We start from the raw sequence: 23,233 nt of genomic DNA on the forward strand, positions 1-23,233 counted from the left end.
TCTTCCACCTAGGCATAGCTGGTGCTTCTTTGGAGAGATATTTTAATGCATAACAATCTGTGCAGCATGGCTGGAAATCTTTTAAAGCTTTGTGTTCCTGGTGTTGGCGTAATGTGTATTCTGTGTTAAGTTACCCACAGAGTAGCCCAGTATTTGGGAGGATATACGAGATGAGAAACAGTTGGCAAGGTGGTAGGACCTTGAGCTGGTTGACCCTGGTGTATGATGCACCCAACTGCAAATCTTCCTCTGCCATGCAGCCCAGTTCAGAGTGCCGAGTTAAATAATGTTCAAAGGGTTTTCAAAATATGGCTATCTTTATGGGCTGTGATTTCTTCCCAGTTATTGCTCACCTTTTTTGTTCTATTTTGCTTTGAACAGAAGAGAAGTATATGGTAATTTACCCTTACACTGCTCGGGACCAGGATGAAATGAACCTGGACAAAGGGGCGGTAGTGGAGGTGATACAGAAAAACCTGGAAGGATGGTGGAAAATCAGGTATGTTTTCCCACAGAGCTCAGGAAGAATTAATGGGAGGCAGGCATGTGTAAGGGACAAGCTCCTTTTTTTGACTGCAATCATCTGTACCAAAACCATGGTTGCCTTTTCTCTCTTTCAAAGGACCTTTAGGAGGAAGGGAAGCAACTCAGGGAAGCAACAGGAGGAAAGATGTCCAGGTTAGGACACACAAGGCTACATCAGTATTTGGATGCAGAGCAGGGTTATAGATCCTCTTTCAGCCCAAGGGCCAAATTCAATGTTGTAGAAGCTCTCGGGGGCCGGATTCCAGTGATGGGCAGAGACAAAGGCAAAAGGGGCGGAACCAGAATATCACCATCTTTTAGCTTACACCTCTTACTGCTAGTAGTGAAGCCTTAGGAGAGGCATTTTAACTTTTTAGAATGGCGGAAAAACATGCAGAAGCTGGGAAACCACCCAACGTTTTGGGGGCAAGGGGTGGAGCCAGGGGAAGGGGCATGGCCATCTGGAGAATCCTGGAGGGATGGATTGGGACCCCAGGCATGCTGGATTTGGCCCATGAGCCTGAGATTTGACATCCCTGATGGAGAGGTGCATTTCATCCTCTTTCTGGGGCCCCATCTACACGAGCCTTTTCCTCCGAGGTGGCTATGAGTCAAGGTCCCTTGGGACAGATGACGCAGTCGCCACTTTGCAGGCATCCATGGTTTTCTCCCGGAAAATGCGGATTTCCGAGGAGGTGTTTTGCTGTGATTTTTTTGGTTTGCTGCAGGTTTCTTCACGGTTGCAAGCCATTTGTCCCTTCCATGAACTGACTTTGCATTTTGCAGCAGGTGTGTTGTAGGTGTGTGTAGTGCTTGTGTCACTCTGTGACACCCTTTTACACCCCCCATCCCTTCGCCGCTGTGCAGTTACAGAGGCACAGAGAGGCATTTTCATTTATTTAATCACAGTTTCGCACATTTTTGCAGTTTCGTATCTTTGCAACGGTTGCTTTTGGACTCAATGCCCAAGGGCTTGGGGGGGGGGGGTCTTGGGGGAGGACCAACTTCACTCCAGCCTCCATTTCAGAGTGATGGGTAGGCACATACTGCTCAAATGAACCATCACAAGAGTCTCAGGCTGGGGAACTGACAAACAGAGCCAGTGTGGTGTAGTGGCTAGAGTGTTGGACTGGGAGCCCAGCGATCTGGGTTCTAGTCCCCACTCAGCCATGGAAGCTCACTGGGTGACTTTGGGCCAGTCACAGACTCTCAGCCCAACCTACCTCACAGGGTTGTTGTGAGGATAAAATGGAGAGGAGGAGGATCATGTAAGCCGCCTTGGGTTCCTTGCAACAGGAAAAAAGGCGGGATATAAATGCAATAAAATAAAAAAAATAAAAAAAATAAACAGATGGCATGGAAATGAAGGAGCACACAACACCCACTTTTTACCGAACAAGGGACGGAAAGACACAACAGAACTCCTAAAATACAAAACAGCCACTGCAGTATCGCACGCCCACACTCACAAGGCTGCACAGCTGCACATTAAAGTGTAATGGCAAAAAAAGGGCACGGCGGAGTCTGTTAGAGGATTGCACAGTAAATCACAAGTGTTTACCACCAAAAGCTAATTCAAAGCTGCAATGCTGTGCATTTGCGATGGGATAGGGGGTGAAAGCGGTGCCATGTAGATGGGGCCTAGGAAATAAAAATGAGACACAGGCTCTTGAGGAAGAAAAGTGGACACATAGAGGCAACTCGTTTGGGCCGTGTCGCCCTTTAAGTGCCTTGTTAAAAGGAATTGCTCATAGAACTATCAACAGATGGTATGTTACATCAGTACAGATTCATTATATTTGTAAAAGCGGCAATGGGGTGTGCTGGGTAGATTGCATGGAAAAAGTACAGTTTGCAAGTATGGTGGTCCTGTCAACACATTCGAGCATTTTGGAAACACATGAAGTAAATAATCCTCATGTAACAGGGCATAATATTTCACTGAAACTATATTTAAGATTGCCCAGTGGCTATAAAAAATGCTTTTATAATCTGTAAGCAGCAAAGTTATGCATAGCTCAAAGTTGGGAAAATACTCAAAACATCTAAAATCCCATAAAGGACAAATATATACTGGGAAACAGTAGTTATACAAAAGCTGACATATTTAGCCTGTACGGTTCAAGGACTTCAGAAGAAAAGAAAAACTTCTGGAAAGCTGGACTCTTTTTCTAATCTTTGGAGGTGGTCATAAATGCTGAAAATCAGGCCAATATAAGACAATATGCATGTTGGAAGAAATGATTTTGCACAAATATCTCAATGGTCATGTTTTTTTAAAAGAAGTTATACCTGTGGTCTTGGGAGTGGGCAGGAATGTGAAAGGTTTCTTACTCTTTGTGTGTTACATGCCCCCCCAATGCAAATAAAATAGTGCTTAAAAAAATTAGAGACTACAGTTCAAGTCAGAGATTTTATTTCTTTCTAGCAATCCTGATGTCTAAAATTGACAAATCGTTGGCAGGGAGAAGGGGGAGTTATTGGCCCAAATCCTGCTAAAGTTTTGGCTTCAATCACATCCTGCTGCAGTGACCTCTGTAGACCAGTTGCCTAATGTAGGAAACTTATTTCCCTTTAATGGTAAAATGCTTTATCACACAGTGTGCCCTTAAAAAAGAAAAGTCTGATGTAGTGACTGTTTCATTTGAAAGGGGCTTGGTAATGGTTTAAGTTCATCCTGCAGTTGAAAATGTTGGATGGTGCACAGGTTGGTGCATTAGATTTGATCATGGCATGAGACTTTTTCTTTTGCTTAGTCTGCCCCGTCTATTATGGCCTCAGTCACTATGGTTGTTGTTGCCTTGTAAGTAGGATATTATAGCTACAAAGGACAAAAGGACTGAGAGACAAGGAAGAGCAGGAAGTTCTTCTTCGTGGTCTCTGTGCAACACACATATGGGCTCAGCACCTGCACAGAGCCTCGATTTGGGAAACTTCTATAGCTGAGGAATGTTTGGGGGCAGCAACCATCCCCCACTGTCTTACTGCGCATGTCCTAATGGTTCCCGCCCAATCCCTTAGTTCTCCACGGGAACTTCCTGAGTCAGTTTGACCATTCGTGTGATTCTGGCTGAGGTTCAATTTCTTTTTGTTTTCGTTTTATTCTAACTTTTTCTCTTCTGTTGTTACTATCTTTCTCTCTTGTGTTTTTTATTTCGCTTGCGTTGCAATCGTTGACTGCTATCTGCCTCAGCTGGATGGCCCTACAGGCACCATTTCAAAAGTGTGTTCGTTGTGGGAGTAAACTCCCTCCCACAGATGGGCTCTCCTTGTGCCTATTCTGCTTAGGAGAAGCTCATGTGGTAGAGGCCTGCCCACGTTGCCAGTCTTTTTCAAAACAGGCACGAAAGAATAGGGCCGATAGACTGAAGGTGACCCTTTGGAAAAAGGCTTTGGAAGTGGTGGATACATCCAAGAAACAGAGGTCTTGCATTTCAGAAGCTTCTGCAAAATCCTCAAGTATGGCATCACCACCACCTATGTAGCCAAAGCAATCAACTTTAGCTACAGAGTGCACGGCTCCACTGATACCTGGTCACTCTTTGTTGCTTTCGGTGGCTAAGAAGCTCACAAAGAAAGCAAAGACTCCAAAACCATCCATGGACAAAGAAGAAAGAAAAAGAAGGAGAAACTCTCTATTCCTCCTCCTCTGCCGATACCGACTGTTTCAGCATTGGTACCGATGGCTTCAGTTCAACTGTAGATCCAGGCCATTTGGTATTGATATCAGAAAGTAAAATACGTGACCCTTGCCTGTTTGGTCACATTTGACTACACCTGTGTGGGTACAACATTATCCACCACAGACTTGTCACCCTGACACTCCACGCTTGAGAGATAGATCTCCAGAGTAACTACGATAGCTGAGATTGGATTGTAGAATGGACCCTTATAGAGACAGAGATTATCATGCAAGATCTAGATCACCAATGCGGGAGTGGGACCGATATTCTGATTACCGAGATGCAAATAGGAGATCAAATTATTGGGAGGATTGGGAACATTGTGATTGAGACAGATAATATGATCGTATGTGTTACCTGGGAGCACCGGTGCCTTGATACCTCCTTCAGCGGAAGGAGCTGCTCCTTCAGCGTTGCTTTCCCGACCTCCAGTGGAACCAGTCTCTCCACTGCCGCCTCCGCCAGTGGTGCATGATTTTCTTCCTCCAGTGGTTCCTCCGCGTTCTTTGTCATTGGTGAACACACAACATGAGCCGCACCATGACCTACCTCTTTCATTCACATCACCGTTACCACTACCACATGTGGAAGAGGTTCTTGTGGCCACAATGATCCAACAGTTTGATGTTGAAGACTACCAATCGGATTCTACTTCTCATTTGTCAGTGCCTCCTTCCATCTGGCCAAGACAGAGCATCACCATTGGAGGATATGGGGCATTTCACTGATCAGGTGCTTCCTATGGCACAATCACTGGGAATCGAGACCCAACAGCCTATGGCAAAGATACAAGATCCAGTATTTGATGCCATCTATACGGAGTGTTCCACTCTGGTAATGGTACTGTTTCTACCTGCCTGTCTACAAACAGTACATCTTTCGTGGAAGGCCCCATCTTCAATGGCTCCAACTTCTGAATACTTGGAGTCAATGTACAGGGTGCAAGAGAAGGAAGCAAGCTTCTTGTTTATGCACCCAAAACCAAATTCCATTATCATAGAGTCCTTACAGGGGAAATTGCAAAAAATACATGCTTAACCGGTTGACAAGAAGGGCTGTCAACTAAATCTGCTTGGTCAGAGGATCTATTTGTCCACCATGTTAGGACTTCATGTTTCTAATTACCAAGCAACGATAGCCAGAATTCAGCTTTCTTTGTGGGAGAAAGTTGGATCTTTATGTGATTATTTACTCGATGATCAATGTGAACTGGCCAGGGTATTTCAGTCAGAGGCGTTGAAATTGCCAAAGCAGCAAATAAATACTCCTTGACACCAAACTGATCGGTGTCATGCGAAAGTGATGGTTGGAGTGGTACCGCTCCATAGACATGTGTGGCTTCGCTCAGGTGATCTAACCCTGAAGGCTAGATCACGAATCGAGGATCTGCCTTTTGACAGGGCAGGTTTGTTTAATGCTGGCACCGATGAAGCGATGGATAATGTCCAAAAGGCCAAGACCACGGTGAAGAAAATGGGACTGGGACAAATTCAGCAGCCTTACAAGCCGCGTTGTTGGTTCTGACAACAGCCTTATTATGCTCCTCATCAGAGTAATGACCATGCAGCACGCCAACAACCATTCCTTCAACAAAGCATTCCTATGTGCCCAGTCACTATCGTCAGAACTGAGGGAAGAATGAGTCAGCCTCAAAACTTTCATCATCTTTGACTTCCAGCTCACCCGTGCCTCTCTGCTATTGGATCCATTATTCGGAGACCGTCTGGCTTATTTTTCATGAATTGGACTGTAATAACATCAGACACTTGGGTACTAAATATCATTCATGGGTGATACAGAATTGAATTCAAAGACCTCCTGCCCCTATCCTACGGACATACTGCTGTTGGAAGCAGATACTCTCCTTGAGAAGGGAGTCATCCAGCGTGTGACGCTGACTCAACATTCAGATGGGTTTTATTCTCATTATTTTATGGTACAGAAAAGGGATGGAGGGTTTCAACTGATCCTGGACCTCAGAAATCTAAACTTCTTCATCTTCACCAGGAGGTTTCAGATGACTACACTCGCGACCATCCTACTGCTTCTACAGGAAGGTGTGTGGTTCGCAGCAATCTGTCAGGAGTGTTTCTGAGTGCAGGGAGTGGGATAGTAGTTCAGATTCTGAAGAAGAACTGCCAGACATGGGGAAGGTAGTTTCCCAGGCTAGTCCAGATGTAGCTAGGCAGGCTCCTGAGGTTTCAAACGTCCAGCTGGAGGAGGTGGGTCCCTCTTTACCCCCCCCCATGAGAGATAGCAAACAGGGAGAGGCGGGGTTTGGGGAGTCTGAATTAATAGATGCGCAGAGCTAAGAGGAAGAAGGCCGGGGAGGAACTTAAACGGTCTACCCAGTTGGCCTTGCATGAACATCTGTGCCTAGAAACCTCATGAGAGAGACCTCTCCCCACCCCTTAAGTTAGGCTAGTGAGACTGCTTTCCTAATCAAACAGCAGGCAGCTTTCGTAGCTATCTTTTGAACCCCCTGAAAGCATTTCTTTGTAGACTGAGAGTCACTGAGAATTTGCATCTGTATGACCCTTGGAAGTAATGGATTAAAAGCCATAGATTGAAGCCTCTTGTCTGTGTTTGATTTGGCATTTGAAGTTCAGTGGGGGCAAAAGGAATCCTGACACAATCGATCTCAAAGATGCGTACTTTCACATAGCAATCCACCCTTCACATCACATGTACCTTCGCTTTGCTATTGGTCAACAGACTTTTCAGTTTCGAATGCTCCCATTTGGATTGGCCATGGCTCCGAGGGTGTTTACAAAATGTCCTTACCTTCAGACCCAGCTAATAGAGATATATCCATATATGGATGATTGGCTAATGGTGGGACAGTCCAGATCGGCTCTATGTCTACAAATTGCTCTTGTATGCAGTCTTTTGAAGATTTTAGGTTTGCGCCTCAACAAAGAGAAATCCAAACTTTGCCCATCTCAAAAAATTCTGTTTGTTGGGGCTGTCCTGGACTACAGAGTTGGAAGAGGCTTTCTCTCACCAAACAGGATAGTGGTCATTACTGGTCTAGCCACAGAAATATTCCATCGGAAAGAAGTGACAGCTTTTTATAACCAACGTCTTCTCGGATTTATGGCGGCTACAGTTTCGGTGGTGGAATGGGCTCGACTTTGGATGCAACCTCTTCAAAATTGGTTTCTTCTTGTCTTCTCCATAACAGACAATACCCATTGGGTTTGAATACGGGTACCGGATGGCATCCTACAATCTCGTCTGTGGTGGACAGCAGTTCAGAATCTTTGCCAGGGACTCCCTTTTCACCCAACTCCCCTGTACCGTGTATTTCACTCCTCGGGTGGGGAGCATGTTGTTTGTCTCTTCAAACTCAGGGTCTCTGGGCCACATCAGAGAAAAGGTGGCATATAAATCACCTAGAACTGTTGGCAGTGTGGAGGGCATTGAAGGCCTTTGAATGCAGCTTGTCCAGTCATCATGTACAAATTGTGTCGGACAATACAGCAGTTGTCTGGTACATAAACAAGCAAGGTGGGACTCAGGCATGGGGTTTAATATCTCTGATCCTAAAGATCTACCATTGGGCCATTAACAGAGGAATTTGCTTGTCAGCAGTACACATCGCAGGGAAAGACAACATACTAGCAGATTCTCTAAGCAGGATCTTTAGGCAATCTCACGAATGGCAGCTTGCACCTGACATTCTCCATCATCTCTTTCATATATGGGGGCCCCCTACAGTGGGCCTGTTTGCGACTCCAGAGAATACACTATGCGAGAATTTCTGTTCAAGAGCAGGGATGGGAAATCGATCTCTAGGAAATGCTTTTCTCCTTCCTTGGACAAGAAAGCACTTTTACATGTTTCCTCCCTTTCCACTGATATCAAAAGTCATCAAGAAGTTGATTGTGGACAAGACAAAGGAGATTCTAATTGTGCCCTTCGTGGCTGCGACCAAGCTGGTTTGCTCCCCTGCTAGCCCTTTCTAGGGGCAGGAATTGGCACCTCCTGTTGACTCCGAAGTCACCGAATCAAGGGCAGGTGAGGCATCCAAACTTGAGAACTCTCAAGTTAACAGCTTGGAAGATTCAATAGATACCTTACCTTCTGCTGTGTGGTCACTTCTAGAAACAGTGAGGAAACCCTCAACAAGGCACTCCTATGCTAATAAATGGAAAGCTTTTCCTACGTTTATCGCTACTGACAACATGGACCCTCTCCATTGTTCTTTGGCTTATATTTTTTGTTTTCTACATTCCTTATTTTGCAAAGGTTTGAAATCTTCTTCTATCCGAGTTTATCTAGCAGCTATTTTTGCTTTCCATTAGCCCGTTGATGGTTGCACGGTTTTTTCTCATCCTTTACTAAGACAGTTCCTCAGAGGACTGAAGAACATTGCTCCTCCAGTTCGATCACCAGTATCTCAGTGGAGTTTATCGGTGGTGCTGCATGTCAGGAGTGCCCTAGCTGCCTCTTACAGTCTACTCCAATAGCCAAATCATGACACAGACAAAAGGATTCTTTTCAAGGCTTTAATCCTTTTACAACTCCAGGTTAGGCAGTTGGTCCCTGTTTGAAGGAGAATCACGGGAAGACGCTGAACTTATGGGCTAGGGAGAGATCCTCCCTGTTTCCCTTGGGTCCTTGGGACGCGACCGTTGCTTGCGCGCCAAACGAGCACTACGCCTCCTTTCCTCACCCTCCATCTGTCGTTGCTCCCTGTGTCTGTGTTGAGCGTCCAGCAAGCCCCCCTCCAGCACTCTCTTGCTGCCAGGGTCACTATCTCTCCCAGGAATGCTGGCAGGAGGAATCTCTGCCAGCTGCTGTGCCTATGAGAGATGAGCAAGCTCCTCTCCCACGGAGTGCTGTTCCTCCTCAGAATCAGAACTGCTCTGGGGTTCTATTGGCTCAGTTTCCACCCTGACACTGCACGCCCTCACAGCTAAAGCCTTTGAACCACTTGCCTCGGTCGATTTATTTATTTATTTATTGCATTTATATCATGCCTTTTTTCCTCTTGCAAGGAACCCAAGGTGGCTTACATTGTCCTCTCCATTTTGTCCTCACAACAACAACCCTATGAGGTAGGTTGGACTGAGAGTCTGTGACTGGCCCAAAGTCACCCAGTGAGCTTCCATAGCTGAGTGGGGACTAGAACCCGGATCTCCCAGCTCCCAGTCCAACACTCTCACCACTACACCACACTGGCTCCCTTTACATCTTTTATCTTGGAAAGTGGCCTTTCTTGTAGCCATTACTTCGGCAAGAAGGTCGAGTGAACTTTCTGCATTGAGAATCGATTCTCCGTACCTGATTTTTCACAGAGACAAAGTAGTTCTCTGTCCAGACGTTACTTTCCGTCCTAAGGTAGTGTCAGAGTTTCACCTGAACCAGGACATAAATCTGCCAACCTTCTTCCCAACCCCCATATCTCCGTTAGAAGTATCTTTGCATTCGCTGGATGTTTGGTGGGCACTGGCTTTTTACAAAGCGCGTATTGACTCCTTCCCTAAGTCCAATAGACTGTTCATTTGCTACGGAGGACAGCGGAAAGGTTTTCTGGTATCATCACAACAACTAGCTTCATGGGTTGTCCAGACCATTCGTTTGGCTTATGAACTAGCTGGTCGGACGCTGTCTCTGCAGATAACAGCTCATTCAACAAGAGGGTGGCTACTTCTGTAGCATCTGACAAAGGGATGACTGCCTGATTTATGTAAGGCTGCGACTTGGGTGAAGCCATCCACATTCATATGACATTATAAGTTGGATGTCCGAGCAAGAGCAGACTGTACTTTTCAGTCGTGCAGTCCTATCATCTATCTTACATTGAAACACTGACCCACCTCTGGTAAGTTAGGTTGTTATTTGCCCATGTGTGTGATGCACAGAGACCACGAAGAAGAAATGCAGGTTGCTTACCTGTAACTGTAGTTCTTTGAGTAGTCATCTGTGCATTCACCCAACCCACCCACTGTCCCCACTTCGGTGTCAATGTCGATGTCAGTACCAATGTGTACTTTTCCCTTCAGTTTCAAGATCTCATTAGGCGGTCTCAAGGTCCTGAGGGATTGGGTGGGAACCATTAGGACATGCACAGTAGGATGGTGGGGGATGGCTCCCACCCCCAAACTTTCCTCGGCTATAGAAGTTTTCCAAATCAAGGCTCTGTGCAGGTGAATGTGTGAATGCATATGTGTGAATGCACAGATGACCACTTGAAGAACCCCAGTTACAGGTAAGCAACCTGGATTTCTGTCCTGTAGAACGCCACCTCTGGTTTCAGATGTTTGGAAAAACAACTCATCCATGACAAAAAAAAAAATTCTGTACCATGATCAAAGCTAGAAATTATTTTTTAAATCTGAAACACACTCGCATATGCAGTCACAGCCCAACTCTTGTAAATTCCAGACGATTCATACTGTTGCTAAAGGTTCTGGTCCCATATTCTTTTTTCCCCAGGGCAGAAAGCAGCTTGGGGAGGGTGATTATTTTAACAGAAACATCACTGGACGGGAAAGATTCCCCTGCCCCACACATTTTCCACTTAAAACTGCACCTCCATGGCTACATTTTGTAAAGGACAAAATTGTCTGGGACAAACTACCCACAGTTGAATGTCATGTAGAATGTTGCCTCTTCAGCATAATATGCAGGGCTAGTTGCTGGGTGGGGCTTCTTCTGAGATCTGTTAATTTGCAAGGCTCACCTTGATAACTGTAAAGCAACACCAGAGTTAATCAGCTTGACATCTTTTCTGGCTAAGTTGAAACTGGGCTGTTCTTAGAGAAGTGTATTGCGTAAGACAGGAAGCATGCTTTGATTTCCATAACCTTCCACTGAACCTGTAGCACTGGCAGCCATCACACTAGAAAAAAAGCATGTTGACATTTTGAAATCAGCTTCCCAAAAGCCCAAGCATTATCTGATCCCAGTATCTTTGCCTCTGGCCATTGAGGTGGCATTGCCCTTTGGCTGGCATCACTCAGTGTTCCATGGCAGATGTGCTTGGTGGATGTGGTCTCTGTGAAGGCTTAGAGTGTGGTGTATTTTGTATGGATGTTTTTATAAGGTAAGATTGGCTTTTTATGGTTTTAGCGTAGGAAAAGAAAACAAACTGTAAATGCTAAAAAATCAGACTTCTCTGTATTTTCCAAGGAAAAACGTTAAAAGGTCAAGACTCGGGCGGCTTTACACGTTACTGTAAAGTGGGTGCATCTCTTTTATACCAAGTCTTCCCATGTTGTTTCCTGAAATGTATGAGAAACAACCCCTCTCTCTTTTTTAAATTGTGCTTATGTGCCATGGAGGAGTGTGATTGGCCAGCGGTATGTATATACAGTGTATGTCTGATGAAAAAAGGACTGCCCCTCACATATTGGGGGAATTCCTAAATACTTAAAATTCTTAACTTGTACTGTCATTATCATCCACTTATGTGGCCTCATAGATGCCTCATAGCTATCATAGCAGTAGAAAACAAGAGCCATGTTGTGCATACAACAGTATAGACTGCGTATGATCAAAAACTCTGGGAGAGAAATACCGAGGACCTTGAAGAACCTGAACAATGTTATTGTAACAAAAATAACAGACATCACTGTCTTATACTCCTCAGAGTTGGAATCATATTAGAAAAGTGGCCATTTAATTCAACCCTAACTTGAAGATCAGTGTAAGAATAAAGGTGTTTAATTAAAATCAGTAATCCCTTATCAATATTTGTATTGTACAAATAAAACCAAAGTCTCTCTCAATCTACCATACCCAAACCTAAGGATAGATCTATGAATGCCATATAAACAGGTTGATCCTTTCTGGAGGCATATTTAACCATCAAATGATCCAAAACAAAGCATTGGTCTATTGTTGATGTCCCTTTTTAATATCAACTTGTTCTTCTGCTATAATATTCTGCTCATCTGCCCTCTAATTTCTCTGATTTCTGAAGTCTCTAATTTCAACAGTAAGTCGTGGATATAAATTTTAGATACCTCATCCAACAGATTTATAGGGCAATAATTGTTTGGTTTGCTCTTAGAGCCCTTCTTATGAATAGGTACTATAATGCTAGATCCCCATGCAGATGGAAAATTGCTAGAATCATTAATAAAAGTAAAATGTCTTGCAAGTACTAGGGCCCACCAGTCAATATTCTGTTCGTAAATTTCTGGAGGCATCATATCCTCACCTGGGCCCTTATTATCAGCAAGGCTGTGGATAAGCTTTCAGACTTCATCCTGTGATACTGGAAGACATGAAGGTATATTCTTAATATTGAGGAAAGTTACTTGCAGACACCTTATCAATGCAATATTGCAAGAATAGTTAAATAAAAATCAGCCCTTTGTGTGGCTGATACTTACGCTTCCGTGGCATATTTGGTTTCCCTTATTCCATACGATACAAAAGTCAACGTTTTAGCTGATTTTTTCTCCATTACTGCACAACCTAACTCTGTCCAAAGCTGAAAAGGGAAATTCTCTTTTTTTTCTTTTTAAGTAGGTTCCTATAATTTCAACCTTGTAAAATTAGTGCTTGCAGACTCTTCTAGAGACTCTTCTGCAGACTTTCCTCTTCTAAAAATTCCATCTGTGTGTGCTTAGGCAGTTCCACTAGTAGCTCTGGCTTGGTCTATGCTACTGCAGAATAAACAGGCAGGATATTTGCCACACTTAATGTATTATACAGGGCAGGTAATGCACATGTAACAAATGCTTAAAGGATCTTCCTTCTAAGTGTCTGTGATCCACCCAGGAATTGGTTGGACTCCCATGTTCCGGGTTAGTCTTACTGTCCTTGTATGTCATAATCCATTCCCAATAACGGAGGCTGGTTATTTCAGCACAGCACACTGCCATTTATGGTCTTCCTTGCACCACCCTCTTAGAATGAGGTGCAGCCATCTTGGATATCTCTGTACGGAAAGGTAGATCAGCTTAAGTAACAACAAATAGACATATTTGTGAAAATGTGGTGTCTTGCAAAATACCCAATAGTTTGAGAAAGCATCTGTCAGATTCCCAAAAAACTAAAATAGAAAGTCACTCTCTTGTTCAGTCTGACAACTCAAATTTAATTTGGAACACTGGTTGTGCCTCTTGAGTACTGGTATGGATCAGGCTGGCTGTGCCTGGGGCTTTTGACCAGGATAAGAACAAGAAGACAGTCCAAATGACTTGACTGACAATGAGTTCATACTTCTTCAGGTATCAGGGTCAGGAGGGCTGGGCCCCAGCGTCATACCTGAAAAAGGGGAGTGGGGACATGTCTACACCAAAACCGGGATCTGCTGCTTCTGCCCACTCGTACGCGTTGGATCTGGATGGAATTTCTCAGCAGCAAAATGCAACAGGCCGAGACAAGGATGGGCCAAACAACCAAAGAGATGGAAAGTTTGATGGTCGCCCATTGCCAAATGTGGACCTTAGGCGAAGTAAGTTGGCAACAGTAAACCAAGCATTGATTTCTCTGTGGGCTAAACTTTTGGGGCAAGATGCAGAAAAGCCTACAGGGCTCTTGAGCATTGTGGCCCCTTCAGTTTATGGTCAGATGAGCATGGGTTAGGTAATTAGGACAGTTTAAGAAGCCTGACCTGTGAAGTCTGGGGTCATTTCTTGTGAGCTATATTTCATCACATTCCCCCACTCCCTCTCTCTTTCATTAACAGAGCACTGAGAAGAGAAGTAGACAGTAGCATCACTCCTTTTCAAATAGAACTGCTGCATGGCTCATCCTACACATGCACTCTCATGCTAACTTCTGCTGCTACTTGAACGAAAAATTTCTCAAGCTTAGTGGCAGACAAAAGACGTCTGAATCTAGGAATACAGGCTATCCAAAATTTGAGTATAGCTTTGTATGTGAATAAAACTCTCACTTGCACACTTACTCTCTCATGCAGCCACCTATACCAGCTTACCTTCTCTTCCCTTGCCCTTCCTCTGGGTTGGTCAGTCGAATGCCTTTTTCCACTGGCATCTGGTCAACTGAGAGAAGAGGGAAAGCTAGAGGCGTGCTTGAGCTTCTCTCACCTTCTGGAGTTAGCTCCTGTTAGTGTGATATCTTTGAATCACAATGAAATATTTTCTTGACAGAGTCACCAAAGATGAGGCAGAGGCCCCCTCCACGTCGAGATCTCACAATAGTAAGTATTGTCCCCTTGCGTTTAAGTGGGGAATGTTGGAGCATTTCTAGGCTTGTGATTTAAAATAACTAAATATGTAGAACAAAAGAAACTAGACCCGTGGCAGGAGGAAAGGACACTTATCTGGCTACATTTTGTGCTTTAGCACAGATTCCCATGTGCCAAATATGGATATACCAAAAGCTCACTTGTGTTCTTTTACCCTTTAAAAATATATATGGAAGTGCGTAAATAATGTTCAGGAATGGATTGGGCCATTGCCCCAATGCGCTTCAAGGGAAAGTGGCACTTTCTACATATGTGCCCTGTACAACAGGCATGATATATGCAAACATGTTATACTCCTGGTATTTGTAGCAATGCACAAAATTACAGCATAAGAAGTTTCCCTAATGTTCCTGTTTGGGATTTTTATGTGCAATGGCTCCGCCATACGCAGCTGTTGCAGGAGTTGGGCATAAAGCCCCAGGATCTCATTTCTTCTCTAAGTCAGCTGAGGGGTTTTTAGTCTTACAGATGAGTTACACTGCAGGTTTGAAGTGGCTATATGAACCTCTTCCCCTGTGATTACATGTGGCAGGTAGCCACAGTCATCTACAATATACCACACCAGACGTGACAGTTACCATGGCGGGTGCTATGAAGTAAGCCTATTTTCCTATCAAATGTGACAGTATACACTGCATAGAGTGTATGAACTTACTCCATTCTGTGAGAAGTGGCTTAGGGAACTTTTGGTTATCAGCACTGTGCACAAGTTGCTGTAGGCATACAATTTCTCCCTCCAGGCTGGAGATTGAACAAGGAAACCTTGCAATCCTCCCGCAAGGCTGTGGAGTGCACACAGAGTCAGCAGTTATGTAGAGATGAGTGAGCTTGCCCATCCTCTCCTTGGAGTGGTTTTGAAATAAACAGTTATTTTAAAGGAAATCAGAAATAATGGTTTATTTTCTGAGCCATTCCATGGCTTAGAACATAAATGATGGGAGGGACCCTGTAACCCCAAGGTCCTCCATAGGGATGGATGGATTATTTTCCCCACCTTCACATTTCCTGGGGGCAGCTCTTTGAAACAGCCTTGGAAGCAAAGCTTTTCCAAAGGAGCCCCTTTGAAAGGAAAACTCAGGGAAGTGGGGTCAAACGTCTACCTCCATGGGGAACCTTCTTACCCCAGCAGTTCCCCCATGTTGCTTCTCTAGAGAAAGTGCTGCTGGGGGTGGCAAAATCCCACCCATACAGGGGATCCTTAGGGTAAAGAGGCTTCCCCGCAGGAGGCAGGTTTTTTCTTCCTCAGCTGCAGTTTTCCCAAGAGCAGTCTTTCAAACCAGGGCTTAAGCTGGGAACAGTCCTCCTGACCCGATTTTTAATCTGGAGAATTCTGGAGCTCCTAACATTCGCCTCTCCTTTCAGGCGACTATTATGAGTTCTGGAAGCTTCTTTCCACTCCCAAGGCCAGCAGACTTCACAGCATGTCTGATGCTGTGTGGCTGTACTGGAAAAATGGGTTTGGCAGCTGTCTCAGTGTATGGCGACTCTAGTCAGTTCAGTTGCTTGAACTTGTTTGCCAAACACTACCCTCCTTATGGGCCGTGGGGGAGTGTTGCGAGGGGGGGGGGGATATTGTGTGGCCTGTCTTCTTTAGATGGAAATCAGCTGATGTGTGCTGTGTGTGTCTGTTGCTGCTACAGCCACGTTGCCTCAACTTGCCCAAGCCCCCTGTGCCACCCCAAGTAGAAGAGGAATATTACACCATTGCTGACTTCCAGACCATTATCCCTGACGGCATCAGCTTCCAAGCAGGACTGAAAGTAGAGGTGAGACTTCATTTTGCCCTGCCCTTCTACATACCTCTTGGGATCTTCCACGTGGCTCAATATGAAAGAGATTAAGACAGCTTCTTGTTCACGAGAAGGTCTCTTTTCTACAAGAACTGGCATGGTAGCATTGTCCAAAGGCCAATTCTAATAGTATACATGCTATATCAGGGCTAGGCAACCTGGTACCCTCCAGATGTCTTGGACTACAACCCACTTAAGCCCCAGTCAGCATGGCCAGTGGTTGGAAATCATGGGAGTCATAGGCTAAAGCATCCAGATGGCACTCTGTGTTAAATCCTTTGTGTTTTGTGGTAGTTGTCTAGCAAGGCTGCTTTGTGCATGGAAACTGTTCCTGCATTTGTTACATGAGCAAGGGGGACAAAGGGGCATTCCAGGTGGGTGTGGCAATGTGACCTACATCTCTCAGCCAATGGCTGACAGAAATGAGGTCATACTTCTCTCCAAGTCTAGGTGAGCAGGGAAGACTGTATGCCCTATTGTGTGCTGTGCGGGGTGTCGTCTTCCAGTGTTCTAGTTCAGCCTTCTCCAAACTGGTGCCCTCCAGTGGCCATGCTGGCTGGGAACTATGGGTGTTGTGCTCCAACACATCCGGAGGGTGGCAAGTTGGAGAAGCCTGTTCTAGTCTGACTGGTGCTCTGGCGTGATTCTTTTAAGGGGCATAGGAGAGCGCCCTTCTCTCTGCCCACCCAACCTGTAGTGCTGGGAAGGAGGGATGCTGCATAACACGCAGGTGGCCCTCCATTATGAATGGAACATGTGGTCAAAATTAAACTTACTTTTAACTTGAGGTACTGTGGGTCATGATCTCTGCCACCCATTTGCCATGCATTTGCGATTCTGGCTTTGTGAGATTCTCCTGTGTTAATATATCCATATGTTTAAAGTAAGAATTGTGGATGGTTTAGCACCTGGACCTGCCTTGGGATCCTGCCTGTGGATCTTCTTAGATGGCTCAATACTGACATCTAGTGGCTGTGCTGTTGTTGTCTTTTGTCCAATCAGATACTTGCACTGTGCCCAGGTTGCATGCAGAAACGAGATGACTTGGAAAGTAGCCCACTACTTTTGATGCTCTGTACATGCATGGACACTCCAGCACAGGCTTACACTTTCCATTTAGTAGCACAGATCACCTGGAAATACTTGAATACAGCTTGTATCTTCATTATTAGTATCTGGGCTATTTCATACATTACACAGAGGCAAACCTCGATTTGCTGCTGAGTATTCACACAACAGGAAGTTGCAGCCAATCATGGCTCCTGATTAGCATACCTGTGTTATAGATCTGTGGGTTGCATTAGCATTTTACGTTTCTAGGTGTGTACACATAAAATATCTTAGTTTTGTTCCTATGAAATGTCGTATGTTCTCTGGCCTTTGTCATACCTTGAAAACTTCAGTAGCAAAAGACTATAGAGCAGAGTTAAGGGATGAGGTTAGGACAGTATAAAAATCAATCCAAGTAAAACTGGAACTTTCAGCAGTCCCTCACTTTAACTCTGAGGTGGAATGCTAACAAAAATCAAGGCCTCTATAAAATTGAGGGGACAAACTAAAAATAATACTTAAGAGAACATGATGACATATAATTGAGGAACTTGACCCTTTACTGTCTCATGTCACAGTGCTGCAGGGTTGAAGCTCGTAATTCAAATGGAAACAACTCCTTCTGCTTTGTGTCCTGCATAACTGGCATCTTGGTCTACAGTGTTGTGTGAATGGAGGTCCCATGTTGGTTTAAGGTGATGCTTCTGGAAGCTGAGGATGTATTGCCATGGTCTCAGATGTGATGCACACATCTTTTTACTGGGTGTGTCTCCCCCCCCCCCGACTAATGTAAGCCGCCCAGTTTTTACGTGACCAGATGAGGCAGTGTGTGTTAAAGTTCTAAGGCATTGTGGCTTTGTTTCCTTCTCCAGGTGATTGAGAAGAACCTGAGTGGCTGGTGGTATATTCAGATTGAGGAGAAGGAAGGTTGGGCACCAGCTACCTTTATTGATAAATACAAGAAAACTAGCAATGCATCTAGACCTAATTTCTTAGCACCACTGCCGAATGAAATGGCACAGCTCCAGCTTGGCGATAGTACAGCAGAGAGCAGCTCTAATGGAGAAGCTCTTGGGCCATCCAGGCCTCTGCCTGAAGCACCACCTAATGGTCCAGACTGTGGCGTGAAATGGAAAGGGAAGGAGGTCTCCAAGGGTGCCGTGCTTGAGAGTAGCGATGCAGCTTTTTGCGTTGGGTACGAAGAGATCTCTGATCGGGATGCAGAGGAGAAGCCAAGCCTCCCTCCTAGGAAAGAATCCATAATTAAATCCGAAGAAGAGCTAATGGAAAGGCAGCGGTTGGAGCAGAGGCCACCTCCAAAGCCTCCTGGCATGGTTTTGCCTGTGATTCCGCCAAAGCAGACTGTCCCTCCAAGGGACAACAAGAAACCGGAGCTCAAAACAGAGAAGGGGAAATTGTTTCAACTGAAAAATGAAATGGGATTAGAATGTGGGCACAAGGTTTCTCCCAAAGAGGTGAAGAAGCCAAACCTCCGGCCCATCGTCAAGCCAGCCAAGCCAAAGGTTGAGCCCCCAGAGGATAAGCTTGAGCCAGCTGCCCCAAACCTCTTCTTGAAATCAAAACCTCAGATCAGACCCAAGCCACCAGCAGCAGCCCCTAGGACAGATCCTCCTCAGGCAGATGATAGGCTGGACATTTGCAATCTGAGGAGCAAACTCAAGCCTGCAAAGGCTCAAGAGAAGCCTTCCGAACAGGACCCTGTGTCTAGTGAGAGTGCCTTCAGCAATCATGTGCTTCCGGTAGAATCTTCTGTCAGATCTCAGGAAAGGCCAAATGTGGAGATGAGGCCTCCATCCAGACCAGACAGCCAAGTCTTTAAGGAAGTGGCTTCACCTAAAGTTTCTTTTGGCTCTTCAAAGTCCTGTGAGAGTGATCCCAAGAGCAGCTTTCCAGTTCCCAGGGATCCACCACAGCGGCCCATAGTGCCACCCAGAAGGCCACCTCCTCCCAAGAAAGCTTCAGTGCCACCGCCTGCATCTTCATTCACCCCCTCTCCAGAACATAAAGCCTCACAGAGGGAAGTGCCTGAAGTCAGAGCTGCCCCAATGCCTGGCAGGCCAATGTTGGTTCCACCAAAAGCCAAAGGCTACCTGCCAGCACCGTGCCAAGATGATGCCAAAGCAAAGAGTGGCTTAGGCCAAAAGGCAGTACCGAAGCCCCTGGAGAGGGAGAAAGTATCCATCCCCATCACCAATTCAGATGTCTCCAAAGAAGCCCTCTATGTGGCCGTGGCAGATTTTGAAGGAGATGAAGAAACCAGCAGCTTTAAAGAAGGGACCGTGTTTGAAGTCCGTGAGAAGAATAGCAGCGGCTGGTGGTTTTGCAAGATCCTTGCTGGGGGGCCGTGTTGGGAAGGCTGGATTCCTTCCAATTATCTCAGAAAAAAGCCATAGTCCCTCCGTTGTCTTCATATTAAGCAGCAGCTCAACATTCCCCATTTCAGTATCAAAATATTTAATTAGCTTATTTATAGTTTTTCATAAGGCTGGCTCTACTACTAAAGGGGAAAAAAGTATCTGGGATACCATACATTCCAATTTGTGTCTTTTCCAAGAAAGAATAGTAAGAGAAACAGGCCTTCATGTAGTGCAGCTCAGCTGCTGTTCCTTCTCTTCGTAAGTAATTTCCTGAACACTTTTTGACAGGTAACCCCTTTCCCTTTCCCCAGCCTCTGTGTGGTTTAGGTCAACCTGCCCCTCACAGAAAGATGAAAATGTTTTTTTAAAATTCTCTGCAAGTTTTGGAGCAAACAGTGTCAAGCAAAACAGAGATAAAGGTTGGAAAATGTAAAAAATATTTGGTTCCCATGAGCCTGCATTCAGGGAGTCTGAGAAAGAATCTGTTTTGAGCTTGGTATGGAGTCGGTCCTGCCAGCCAAAGAAGGGAAGTGAGAATGGGAAAGGCCACTGTTTGGCTGACTGTCCTTGTTACATGTCATGTGCCATATGATGCTGTTAACTATAATCAGGAGCTAAGAGACTCCATGGCAAAGAGAATAAATAATAAGTAATTACTATATATCTAGGTGCAAAGGCCTGTCCGAGTGGATAAGAAATTCTTTTTTGTCTTGTGTCCTTGTGGCTTGTCCCTTGTTTGAACAATGCCTCTGCCAGTATAGTTGTCCTTTGGATGATAGCTGCTTTTACATAGTACCTCTTTTGCAGTTGTATGCACACATGTGCTAATGGGGTTCAGTGTGCTCTCTGCTGCACAGACCTCTGCATAGACACCTGTATTTTTCCAGCATTATGGTCTCACTTCAGTAAATAGAGCAGACATTGTGTTAGGTTATCCATACTGTTCAGTCATAACGATCTGAATAACTGCAGACATTTTGGCAGGGGGATTGCTGGAAGGATGTGGTGTTGCCTTTTCAAGAATAGATTGCAATGCTGCATTCACAGCAGCATCTGCAAGTAGGTCTCATGGGGCTGTTCTGCCATGATTCCCTTGGTCTAGTAGAGGACACCTGCCAGGTTGGTAGCCCCCCAGTGGGTGCTTATCATTTCTAGTGCCGGACTTACCTGGGAGTAGCCACCAGATTTCACAAAGGAGGAAGGTTTTGCTGTGCCTCTCCCCAGTTTACCTTATCCATTTGCCTGTGTGAGCCTTTTCAAAAAGCAAGTTTTCCACCTTTGTGTTGGTTGCAGGAAAAAATAATCATGGAGTGAATGTAAGCCACCATGTCAGTGTCTGCCTGAAACATGCAGTCAGACTGAAACAATAGTTCTCCGAGCGGTGTGACCTGTTCTCATGGTCAGAAGGCCTATGTGGTTCCTGGTCTCATTTTTCTGTGAGGCCATGAAATTAGTTCTCCCCTGAGAGGAGGGCTGGATTCAGGAGCACCTTGTGCCAAGGGCCCCTTAATATGATGGATGTATACTTTGAAACAGCAGCCAGAGGGCACTGGATATGGAGATGTGCAAGTGTGAGCGTGCGTGTGTATGTGTGGCACTTTTCCTTCTACAAAATTTATGAGGGCAGCTTGTTCCTTTCCTGATCATTCCTCATGTATATTTACAGGGACAAGCACAAGAAAAATACACATGTGCACATTTTTCTTCTTTTTACATTTAATGCATGTTCCTCTCTGGGGTGTGAACATTGCCTCCTGCCCTCAATCCTGGATGGGCAGACTTTGTCTAGGACTTTCAGAAATGCAAACCTGAATGGATTTACTGAGCTTCTAAGATACAACTGAGACCCTGATATGTAGAAAATTCAGCATGCAGATTGCATTGACCAAGAGAGGTCCGGAAAAAGACTCTGGCTTTAAAGGGCCTCCCCAGAGCTATACATTTGTGCATTATTGGCATGAATTTGCCTACCTTGAACTCCCATGGACTGAATCTGCTTAAGTTAAATCTTCACACTACCTGAAATCTTCTTATATGTGGATTGCGTAATTTTTTTAAAAGGAGGATTTAGGAGTTCAGCTCCTTTTGCCTTTGAAAATCAGTACTTGAAGTTCATGTGTCTGCATTTTTTGTAAAGACATATTGTTTTGGCTCCTGCTTAACTGGGCACTGGTCTCTTAGTGCTGGCATACTTCTTCTGTCCATCCCTTAGACAAAACGTCTTGGTCTTTGTATGGTCAGTAGATAGGAATCCATTTTGGAGGCCTTTGTGCCACATGGGAGGTGAAATTGATTCTTCACTTCTCATATGCGCCTCTTCCTGCTCTTATCTTCATGTGTTTCTTGATACTGCTAGAGCAATTATTGAATGATCTGCTATCTAGCAATATCAATTCAACCCACACCTGTCTAGTAGTCTGGTAGCAAGACTACAACATAAATTAGATGGCTTTATACCAAAATAATTGGCATAAAGGGAAATAACTTGACTCATCCCTCTGTCATCCCCCCACCCCACCCCAGTTCACTGATTTTTAATCCCGAAGGCCCTTTCTTTCCCATTTTTCTAGGTATGAAGGCACTCCCACAGTAGGAAAGACTAAGAACTCCTCTCTTAGTACCCTTCCCTGCCTTCCACCTCTCTATTCCGTATATTCCGTATTCTCTGTATCTTTGCAGAGAACAGACTGAGGATCCAGAATGACCTGTCCTCTGGGCTGCTAAAGCACTGTGACTGAAAGCAAGCCACAGCACACATCTGTGCCTCAGTTTTCATTATTACATGAAACAAACAATGGTCCTGACCTGCCTTGCTGGGGTATGAGAAGAGCTGATGAGCTAGCACTCACCTCAGGACCTGGTTGTCCTATGCTGAAAGGTAAATTGCTCTAAATATGAAAACTTACTACCATAGCATGGAACTCACACTGCCACACATTTACTGCCCACTGAACTCGCTGGCCACATACCAGAGACGTTGTTTACTACTGGGATAAAGGATACTCATCCTCTTGCTTACCAAAGCCCGCTTTACAGCCCCTCTGACAGATGTTGTGGCCAGGTGGAAGGCTGCCTAAATGGCTTTATGCTCATTTGCAATCTTTAGAAGCCTGTTTTAATGTCTAATATTATGTAAACTCGTATCAGTCTGTACGTTACTGTGGGTGGGTGGGGTGGGTGGGATTTCTGAGGATCATAGATGTAGCCTGTGTAAAAATACCAAAAAAAACATGTATACTTCCAGCATTAAAGGATGGTGGTGGTGTTTTTTTAAGTAAAGAAATAATAAAAAAAATAGGCTTGACTGGTTTCAAGCACAATTGTTACAATATCTTGGTGTTTTTTTCCCCCTTCTGTGTACCCTACTTGCTGAATCTTGTCTTACCAGTGAAAGGCCACCATTAGGTAGTTGGGGAGTGCTGCTCTTTTGAAGACCATATTTCTTCCAGTTCCATAGCTGTCAGCAGGACTATGGCCAGATCTGCAAGGATGAAGTGCTACTCTGCAGGTGTTATAAAAGAATATTCCATATATGATAATTTGAAAGTCTTGCTGTAGAAGCATCCACAACATGCAAGCCACTACCAACAGTGCTGGAAAGTGGTCCCTTTTATTTGGTGATCTTTTGAA

The 23,233-nt window shown here is 44.9% G+C and overlaps 1 protein-coding gene across 4 annotated transcripts in view; it reads left to right on the forward strand.

Moving 5' to 3' along the window:
• The window catches only part of SH3PXD2B (SH3 and PX domains 2B), a 163,686-nt gene extending 140,756 nt beyond the window's left edge, over nt 1-22,930 (forward strand). For 3 of the 4 annotated variants that reach the window (XM_084838686.1, XM_084838681.1, XM_084838683.1), the window contains 5 exons: nt 382-499; nt 13,400-13,626; nt 14,288-14,337; nt 16,026-16,151; nt 18,098-22,924. In XM_084838686.1, coding sequence (XP_084694812.1) covers nt 382-499; nt 13,400-13,626; nt 14,288-14,337; nt 16,026-16,151; nt 18,098-19,639 — 2,063 coding nt within the window. In that variant the 3' untranslated portion in view covers nt 19,640-22,924. Of the gene's footprint in view, nt 1-381; nt 500-13,399; nt 13,627-14,287; nt 14,338-16,025; nt 16,152-18,097 lie in introns of all 4 variants that reach the window. The other variant, XM_084838682.1, reaches the window with a different exon arrangement.
• The last annotated feature ends 303 nt before the right edge of the window (nt 22,931-23,233 follow it).

Source organism: Heloderma suspectum, chromosome 2, assembly GCF_057233095.1.
Source record: "Heloderma suspectum isolate Gila_16-S chromosome 2, 16-S_ref, whole genome shotgun sequence".
Classification (NCBI taxonomy): Eukaryota; Metazoa; Chordata; class Lepidosauria; order Squamata; family Helodermatidae; genus Heloderma; species Heloderma suspectum.